This window comes from Solanum stenotomum, chromosome 12 (assembly GCF_019186545.1).
Source record: "Solanum stenotomum isolate F172 chromosome 12, ASM1918654v1, whole genome shotgun sequence".
Classification (NCBI taxonomy): Eukaryota; Viridiplantae; Streptophyta; class Magnoliopsida; order Solanales; family Solanaceae; genus Solanum; species Solanum stenotomum.
The window spans coordinates 35,410,810-35,421,547 of record NC_064293.1 but is presented as its reverse complement, the minus strand read 5'-3'; the positions used below and the strand labels follow the sequence as shown (position 1 = coordinate 35,421,547).

At 30.5% G+C, this 10,738-nt stretch overlaps 1 protein-coding gene across 1 annotated transcript; it reads left to right on the top strand.

Annotated features, from left to right (window-relative positions):
- The first annotated feature begins 2,332 nt into the window (after positions 1-2,332).
- LOC125848823 (phospholipase A1-IIgamma-like) lies at positions 2,333-3,893 on the top strand. The gene is made up of 2 exons (XM_049528763.1): positions 2,333-2,948; positions 3,035-3,893. The coding sequence occupies exons 1-2, from the start codon at positions 2,361-2,363 to the stop codon at positions 3,641-3,643; spliced, it is 1,197 nt and encodes a 398-aa protein (XP_049384720.1). The 5' UTR covers positions 2,333-2,360; the 3' UTR covers positions 3,644-3,893.
- The last annotated feature ends 6,845 nt before the right edge of the window (positions 3,894-10,738 follow it).

Here is a 10,738-nt window from a genome sequence, read left to right as displayed (position 1 = left end):
GAAAAAAAACTTATTCGTCTAAATTGGATCCATCCCAATATTTCGTTTCAGTTGGAAAAAAAAGTTTTGGGGAAGAAAAAAAATTTATTCGTCTGAACTAGAAATTGATGAGAAGATGATTATTGCTCTTGAGTTATTGATTAAAAAAATAGTGCACCTACATTTAAAGAATATATGAAAAAATTAAATGGACTTGGATGGGAAGAGTCATTAAACAGTACATGTGTTAGTATATTTTGTGAAAGTGTCCACTACAAAAAAGCATGAATGACATTAGAGGTTCACAAGTTAGAGAATTGGATTAAGGTTATTGGAAAAAAAAATTCTTTAGTTTTTCTAATTAGCCAAAATATATATGTTAGGCGCTAATAATGTGATACCTTATTTATTATTTTTCAACTAGTATTTATATACTTATTGAACTTTTTGATATTATATTGTGCCTATTATAAAATACTTTTTATTCGTGATTTTTTTTTATGTTATGCTTGATGATTATGATGTTTTTTAATCAAAAAGTAATATTTTTTGTTGAAATATTTTTTTTTATAACATTTTATTAATAAGTTTGATTTCATATGCACATTCAGATTTTGAAAACAAACAATAATCATTAAGTGTTCAGATTTGGAGACCGCATCTTAATATTCAGATATGTATTCATATCTTGACACCTAACTCTTAATGCAAATCTTAATGTTCAGACATGTATCCAAATTCAAGGGTCTTAATCGCAATAAAAACAAATGAGACTTAAGTAATGGTAAATTATTTGCAATCCATCAATGAAACTGGAAACATATTGAATCATGAAACGGCCCCATTTCATATTAGTTGATCATTTTTTACATGAATATTAATAAATTATAAATAAGAAGATAGTTTTACTAATTTACCTTTTAAAAACTTCTTGAAAATTTTGCAAACAAATGTAATTAGTTTCAAAAAATATTAACGATAAAGGTAATATAGAAAATATTTAATTAATGTTCTTTTGATTTAGTAATGTGATCAACTAATATGGTACAATTATTTATAGTAAAGTGATGAACTAATATGGAATGGAAAAAGTATTGAATATTCACTCCCCACCCAATTTATAGATATTGTTTAATTGGACATGTAGTTTAGAAAGACTTTTTTTAAAAAAAATTGGTATATTTAAAGGATAAAACAATATTTTAAAGTTAAATTACTATCCAATATAAAAACTATGGTTTTTTATGACTAGCTAAAAATGTACTATCATATAAATTGAAAAATGTAAAGTTAAAAGTAAATATGAAAAAATATATAAAAATATGTTTTTCAAATTTACGTAATCCCTTTTTTACTTTTTTTTTTTGTTATCTTCAAGTTATTCTATTAGAAAATATAAATTAAAAGTAAACTTGAAAAAAAAATCAATAATTTTTTTAAAGCTTTAAATAATTCATTTTAAACTATGAAAAAAGTTTCTAAATTTAATGTGTACCTATACATTAGGTTGGTCCATTTGAAATGTTCTTTTGGCTCATATTCTATTAAATATAATTATTAAAAAAAATACATAGAAAGATAAAACAACAGTTTTAGATAGAAAATTACACCCCTTTATTCACGAGAATTATTGCAAAGTGATGAATATTTTTTCATTTATTAAATTAAAAATTTATGTTTGAGTCCTAAATATGAAATATTTTTTGCTAAGAAGCGCTTTACTTTCTATATAAAATTTCTAGGCATGACTTCAAATCTAATCAACTCTCAAACGAATAATAGATGACGAATAAAAAAAATTGTAATTGAAAAGAAACACAAGCCCAGCCAAATTCAGTAAGACAAACATACGCCATTTCATCAGCAACACAAGAAAAAAAAAAAAAGAAGTTACTACTTCAAAATCTCCCAATATATTTATGCTTTGTTAATTAATATTTAAAATATGAAGTGTTAATAATGAATCTGATAAGTAGGAAAAATAAGATAGAGAATCTATATAATTGGCGAGTAGTATGGATTTGTACTGCGCTAATAGTAGGTATCTAGCTATCTACCGTCATCAAGTAACGAAAACGTGAGTAAATAAAATCATCTACTATTTCTACTTCTACTATATACTTAATAAGTGAAAATTTGGTGGTACGACAAAGGGTATCTAATAATTGCTTGGTCATTTAATTAATTAATTGGGTAATTAAGATTATTTTATCACTTTAAGTTAATAGAAGAAAATCAATAATTAATTGAACACTGAAATCATGTTTCACGCATAAGAAAGCTCTAGACGGAAACGAGTTTTTTCTCTCTATAAATACATTGGCTAAATGATAAGAACATACCAAGAAAAAATAAAGAGAGAAAAAAAAAAAAAACAAAAAATGGGTAGCATGGCTGAGAAATGGGAGGAACTTAGTGGGAAAAACAATTGGGAAGGGTTGTTAAACCCCTTGGATGTTGATCTACGTAAATATATCATTCAATATGGAGAATTAGCTCATGTAACTTATGACACTTTCATTTCAGAAAAAGCATCAAAATATGCTGGAGCAAGTAGATACTCAATGGAAAATCTTTTCTCTAAGGCTGGCCTTGACCCAACGAAGTATCGCGTAACTAAATATTTCTATGCCACTTCATCTATTCCACTTCCTGATGCTTTCATTACGAAATCATTGTCAAGGGAAGCATGGAGTAAGGAATCAAATTTTATGGGATATATTGCTGTGGCTACTGATGAGGGTAAAGTTTCACTAGGAAGGAGGGATATTTTGATTGCTTGGAGAGGAACAATTCAAACACTGGAGTGGGTTAATGACCTTCAATTTTTACTAATTCCAGGACCAAAAGTGTTTGGTGATGGGGGTTTACTTCCTTTGTTCAAACCATTGGTGCATCATGGATTCTACAACGTTTATACATCAGAAAGTGCACGATCAAAGTTTAATCAAGCGAGTGCTAGAGACCAGGTACGTACGTACATATTAAATTCTGACAGTTAGTTGAAGTGTCTCACTATAAATAAATTAGTAAAAATATGGAATCATGTTTTCAGGTAATTGAAGAAGTGAAAAGATTGGTTGAAGAATACAAAGACGACGAGGTCAGTATAACAGTGGCTGGACATAGCCTAGGTGCATCACTTGCAACTCTAAATGCAGTCGACATAGCTTACAACGGAATCAACAAAACAAGCAGTGGCAAGGAATTTCCAGTGACAGCTTTTGTTTTCGCAAGTCCTAAAGTTGGAGATCTCAATTTTGTTAACACATTTAACAAATTGAAACACCTTCACATCATGAGAATTCATAACTTATTAGATATTGTACCAAAATACCCACCCATTGGGTATTTCGACGTTGGACAGGAAATAATAATTGACACCACAAAATCCCCATATTTGAAATTGAATCCTGGGGACCCACACACTAGTCATAATTTGGAAGGTTACTTGCATGGAATTGATGGTACTCAAGGAATTGGACCTTTAGATGGTTTTAAACTAGAAGTGAATCGCGATCTCGCACTAGTGAACAGGATATGGGATATCTTAAAAGATGAATATTTGGTACCTGGAGCTTGGTGGGTCGAGAAGCACAATGGGATGGTTCAACAAGAAGATGGAAAATGGATTCTCATGGATCGCGAGGAGTATGAGTTGTGAGAGATTTATGGTTTAGTTTTACGTGTCGTTTTAATTTATTTCTTTTCATGTAATGTTTTAATAAAGGCGTTTCCTTGAGCTTGAGAAAGAGAACCATATATATATATTATGGTTATACCAACTGAATATAATAAGGAAAATGAGTGTGTTGCATTAACGTCTGTACGCTTAAAGCTGAAAGGAGCCACGGCGGGGCGATAAAGCTTATTGTCAATCTATTTGCTATATATATATATATATATATATATATGTCAACATGTTTTCTTTTATGTGTTAGTTGAAGTTGTGGTTTTGGATTATCTATAATTATAAGCTTGGTTGATGAAATGACGTTGTTACATTTAAAACACTTCTAAAAAATTTGGTCAAACATCAATGGCATGTTGAAATTAACTTATTTCAAGTATTTTTAAGTCCAAATAAATTTTAAATACTTTTGAAGTATTTGAATTAACTTGTAAATATTTATAACCATTTAATTTTAAGCTAAAATGATAAAAATAAGTCAAAAGTCATAACTTAGAACCCGTTTTAATAGACTTTAAAATTATAGTTTTTAAAATCCTTAACTACATGTGGCTCCGCAATGGACTTTCAAAAGTCAAAACTGACTTAAAAATAAGTTTGACCAACTTTAAGTCCATCCAAACACCCTCTTGAAAATTTTATTGGATCATTTTGTAGAAAGCCTCTATTTTTCGGAATGATATTTAATTTTTATCCTTTTATCATTTTAAATAAACAAAAATGACTGATATAATTCTATTATTAAATAAACAAAAATAAATTCGCTAGTTGCTCAAGCCTCAAGGAGATTGACAGGAAGAGAAAACATTTTTCTTAAATTTGAGGAAAATGAGTTGATTTAAAAAATATTTTCCAAACATTTAAGCCAACCAAACATGAAAAAATTGAAAAATATTTTTCACCTTCATACCAAACACAACCTAAGAGGAAAAGATGAAAGCTCTATAAATGGAAAATATTTATTTTGCAAAAAAGAAGCGGAAGATAGTTGGTTAATTATAATAAGCTAAACAACAACAAAAAAAGGATTGGTAGAGAGATTTAAAAAGGATAAACTTAGATCTTTACGACGACAAAGGCATAAGTCTAGTTTTAGAACGTTCATAAGTTGCAACTTATGTCATATTTATAAAACTTATTATAATAGAATGTTATACCCTAAAAAGCTCGTAGCCTACAAATTATGTTATATAAGATATAACTTAGTTCATGTAAAACTTACTTTTGATAAAAGTATTCATTCAATTTTGAAACCTATAAAGTTGTCTTAAGATCAAGTAATAGTTTATTCCTACAAAGTTTTTGTCAGTTTAAATTGTGTCTTGCAAATTAGATACTGTACAACTTATGTAAGGTAAGCAAAAGTTTTTTGTCTTGCGAAATTATGTCATATATAAGAGTATTTTGGCTGTAATTTTTTATCGAACGACCAACATAGACAAAAATTGAAACTATTATTTATATTTAAGGATGACAATTAAAGGCAACTAGATGCTATTTGTTGGAACTTAATTTTAATTAGGCATATTTCTATTTTGCAGCTATAATTTTGGAGGCAAAAAAAAGACTATTCACCTGCTTGTATGTAGGTGCTGAATTTTGGGATTAATACAAGTATACAACATCCAAGCTCTACTAGGAAATTGAATCAATTTTTTTTATAGACTACCCAAAACAGGGAAGTTCTTGCAAAAACTTCAATTTTATTTGACATGCAATTTGAATTCTTTAAATAATATTTTTTCTTCATAAATATGAAAATCCCCGCAATTTATCAAAACTATTATAATCTCACCAAGCAAATCATAAATAGTTCATTAACAAGGTAACGGATATCCTAAGGTATCACATTAATAAATTGTATATCTTTGTGTTTTCTTAATAAATAAAGGTTTGCGATTACATGTTATTACGAATTTTTAAAATAGACATAATTTTACAAAGATTCATTGATCCAATAAATCAATAATATCGATAACTAGTTATTCTTTAATATAATCCCCTCATATTGTATAAACAATCTCTTCACGTCAAGCATGGGTCTTCATTTTCAAAGTTTAAATTATGAATTTTTCTTTGTAATATAATATAATGAAATGGAATTTTGTTCATATTTTATAAATAAATATTAATTTCAAATTTTTTAAAAAACTTTAATTTGAGCTCCAAATTTTATCACCAACCATGGGTGATTATCTAAGAAATTTACTCTACAAACTAGGCCTACCGACATACTTGTTATGACTTTTTTTTTTTGTCGAAAAGGAAAATTTTATTTATAGATATAATTATGCATCCATACTAAGGCATTGCCAACGCCTAAATTACCTACTACATCAACATCATAATTCATACTAACATAATCCATACTATTCGAATTTAAAAGTGGCATCTAGTAAAATTAGTTCCATTCTTATCTGCTTTGATGATTTTTAAAATAAACATAAAGGGAACTGTCCATTTCATAAAATCTACGCTAGTTAATCTACATTATATGACTCAATTAAATGCACACATGTGACATGTTAAAAATGAAATTTGTAGAGTATATATTATGTTATTGTACGTCAAGAAAAAAATGTTTTTTTTTCTATGTATATGTTAATGATTAATTAACAATATTTTCAATCAATGTTTATTTAGATATTGTATTTAATTTGGTGACAAAGATTGCTCCGTTGTCTCACTAAATGATTAATTAACAATATTTTCAATCAATGTTTATTTAGATATTGTATTTAATTTGGTGACAAAGATTGCTCCGTTGTCTCACTAAATGTGAAAGCTTGACCTAAACTATTGTAACAACCCACTCGCTCTTGTCTACTTCGTAAAAATTGGAGTAATTTAACATATAATGTGTTTTTTGTGTTACATTTTTATCTTTATTTTTTTAATAATGATTTGTACTCTAATATTTTATAAATGCTAAAAACATCAATGACGACGACACTCATTACAACTTACAAGTATTTTAAAATTATTATTAAAGACTACTAAAATACAATTTACCAATGAGAATATTATGCATATATAGAAAGTTAAATTGGTACTTGTGGATCTCTCTTATACTCCTTAGGCTATTTGTTGTAAATTAAAGTGGTAGAGTGAAATATATTTACGAAGAAGATTTTAAAATATTTCTAAATTATGAGTTTTGATATAATATTATTTTCTTTATTAATCTTTTAATTCAAAGTTTGTTCTTATTTCGAGCAACAAATGCCCTCATTATTAACTTTTTTAACTCAAACTTACCTTGTCTTTTTTCTAACGGCCTCTTTAAAGTAAAATATTTCATATTTTAAAACTTTGTTTAAATCAAAATCAGATAAGCAAATTAAATTAAAAAGTAAAAGAAAATAGACATTTGCGAGTTAGATAGTACTAGCATTGAATAGAACATCCAGTAAAATTAATTCCATACTAACATAACCCATACTATCCGAATTTAAAAGTGGCATCTAGTAAAATTAATTCCATTCTTATCTGCTTCGATGATTTTTAAAACAAACAAAGAGGGAACTGTCCATTTCATAAAATCTACCTATTGCGCTAGTTAATCTACTTGATATGACTTGATTAAATGCACATCTGTTAAAAATGAAATTTGTAGAGTATATATTATGTTACTGTAAGTCGAGAAAAAAATGTTTTTTTCTATGTATATGTTAATGATTAATTAACAATGTTTTCAATCAATGTTTATTTAGATATTGTATTTAATTTGGTGACAAAGATTGCTCCGTTGTCTCACTAAATGTGAAAGCTTGACCTAAATTATTGTAACAACCCACTCGCTCTTGTCTACATCGTAAAAATTGGAATAATTTAACATACAATGTGTTTTTTGTGTTACATTTTTATCTTTATTTTTTTAATAATGATTTGCACTCTAATATTTTATAAATGCTAAAAATATCAATGACGACGACACCATTACAACTTACAAGTATTTTAAAATTATTATTAAAGACTACTAAAATACAATTTACCAATGAGAATATTATGCACATAGAAAGTTAAATTGGTACTTGTGGATCTCTCTTATACTCCTTAGGCTATTTGCTGTAAATTAAAGTGGTAGAAGTGTAATATATTTACGAAGAAGAATTTAAAATATTTCTATATTATGAGATTTGATATAATATTATTTTTTCTTTATTTTACAAAGAATGTCTTTGACGATAATCTTTCGAGTAAAAAATTCCCTCCTTATTAATCTTTTAATTCTCCTTATTTCTAACCGTAACACCCCGTATTCAAAATAGACAAAAATACAGATTTTGAGAAGTTGCAGGTGCAACTTACGGTCACCATCCACGGACCGTAGGTCAGACCACGGCCCGTGCTGGTGGTCCGTGGTTCACCACTGCAACCCCTCCCCAAACCAGCTCAAAAAATTGGCTAAGTCCTGACTCACGGACAGACCCACAGTCCGTAGATCAGACCACGGTCCGTGATCTGTGTCCGTGGATCAAGACTTCCCTTACCAGCCTCTGACACAAACTACGGTTGACCAGCACGGACCGTCAATCGATCCACGGTCCGTAAGTCTGACCGTAGATCGAAGGTTAGCAGCCAGTTAGCTGAAAATTCTGATGGGTCAACTTCAGATGGTCATAACTCTTAGCACAAAATGAATTATGTGTCCCATGACCTATGGTTAGATAAATAATTGTATTATCTTTCCAACGCCACCGAGTTTGCTAAATTCCGACCTCCGAGTAAAAAGTTATGCTCGTTTTAGTGAAGGCCTGTCGAGCAGGCTTGACTTACGGACGCAATCTACGGACCGTAGATTGACCTACGGCCCGTAGGTCACTCCGACAACAGTTAATTCAGGGGTCCTTTGGTCTTTTCCTATTTCGTTTAACCCCTAAGATACGTCATTTAGACCCTAAATCATGAGGTTTTAATTAGTTTAAGCCTAGAAACATAACTAGAACTTACCTAAGTCAAATTCATTAATCAAAACTTAGAAAATTAGAAGCAAGAAGGGAGAAAAAGGTCAAGAACCCTAGTTCAAGAACGCAGCAAGGTTCCATCAGTTCCAGCCCCGAAATCAAAAGATTTCTTTGTGGAATTCATCACCAGGTATGTGGGATTTCACTAGTGGGTTCCTTTCGCCCATTAGGTCCCTAGAATTCAGTCAGATTCTTGATTCCATGATTATGAACAGCCCTAGGGTTTCTAGAATTATAGCAGATCATCATGCATTAGTTATTTAAATGTTCCAAATCTGATTATCATGTTATTTCTCAGTTTATCGCATGAATTTCAGAACCCTAGCGATGTATTTCTTTAGTTCTTGAATTACACATGCTAGGTCAGATATTTCAGTATTCAGTTATACATGTCTCAGTTTATGAATGCATCATTATCAGATTAATTGTTGCATTCTCAGTTTGCATGTTCAGTTTCGAGCTATCTAGTATTTACAGAAACTCAGTCATAATGTGTTAACCACTTAATCTATTGGGAGTAGCATAATACCGAGTTGGACTAGGGTTTCAGCGTACCCATATAGTCCTAGAACTACGAGCCACGTAGGTGTAAGTCCCCTCTGTGGACAACATCAATTTAGTAATCACGCCAGCATGCCTCTATACCTCTGGCAGGGTATATTGGGTCCTCTCGATGGGGCGTATACATCAGACTCCACATTTAGCTCATGTGGTTTTATGTCGGTTATTAGTAGCTTCCACAGTTCAGTCAGACTCTATTGCATTGACCATATTTCAGTACAGTCAGTATTCAGTCTCAGCATGTTATAAATTTGGTCATTGCATCAGTTAGCTCAGTATTCAGTATTTTCAGTATCTATATCATGTTCAGATTATATCATTGCTCAGTATGCTTTGTTCAGTTATATGTTATTTCAGCTTTACTCTATCCTGCATGCTCAGTACCTTTCAAGTACTGACGCATACGTGCGCTACATCTTCTCGTGATGTAGGTTCAGGTTCTCAGTATCCAGATCACGCTTAGATCGGTTCCCGGTCTTCAGTTCAGCATAATCAGTTGTGAGTCCTCATTCCTCGAGGACAATAGTCATCAGTTTCTTTTCAGTATTTTAGTCCTTTAGTTTCAGTTTTGCTAGACTTAGCTGGGGCCTGTCCCAGCATTTCTAGTCAGTTTAGAGGCTTATTTCAGACATAGTTTGATTCAGCTTAGTGTTTTGAGTTTGATATTTCTTTTGTATTAAACTCTCAGATTTGATATATTCAGTTATAGTATATGGGTATTCCCCATCTTTTCAGATTTATTTATGAATTAGCTTCCGCATCAGTTTATTATCTCTAGTATGCTTATGATCATGCCAGCAGGGTTAGCTTGGGATCACTTGTGGTCCTAGGTCCCGTGTCCGCGTCTCGGGGGTAGCTCGGGGCGTGACACTAACGGCCTCTTTAAAGTAAAATATTTCATAGTTTAAAACTTCGTTTAAATGAAAATCAGATAAGCAAACTAAATTGAAAAGTAAAAAAAAAAATAGATGTTTGTGAGTTAGACGTACTAGCATTGAATAGAACATCCATCCAGTAAGGCTCACAAGTTACTTTTTAAAATATCAAACATTATCTTTTTGGATAAGATAAGAGTTCAATAGACACGTAAACAAGTTGAAAAAAATTAATTGCTCCAAAATTACCAAGAAAAGTTTGATTAGAGATAGAAGTAACGTGTGAAGATATTTGTATGCTTTATTTTTTGCTGACTCCTCGAAGAGGTTTTTTCCGTGTTAAATGTTACATGATGTTGTTGAATATAATATATTTAAAATATGTAACTTTTTAATGTAGTTATACGAAGTGTCTAGCTTTTATGAAGAAATAAAAATGTAGTCTTCTGCGAGTTAGGTACTACCATAGCATGAGCATCTAATGAATCGAAACATAACTTTTTGGATGAGATAAGGGCTTAATAAATATGGGAATTGTCACGCCCCGAGCCTACACCCTAGGCGGGATTGACACTCAAAGACCATTGTTGGCTCCAAGCGAACCCCTGGCCTGGCTTACTTAACTAAGCGGAAGACAATATTCATATCTATAATGATCAATGAAC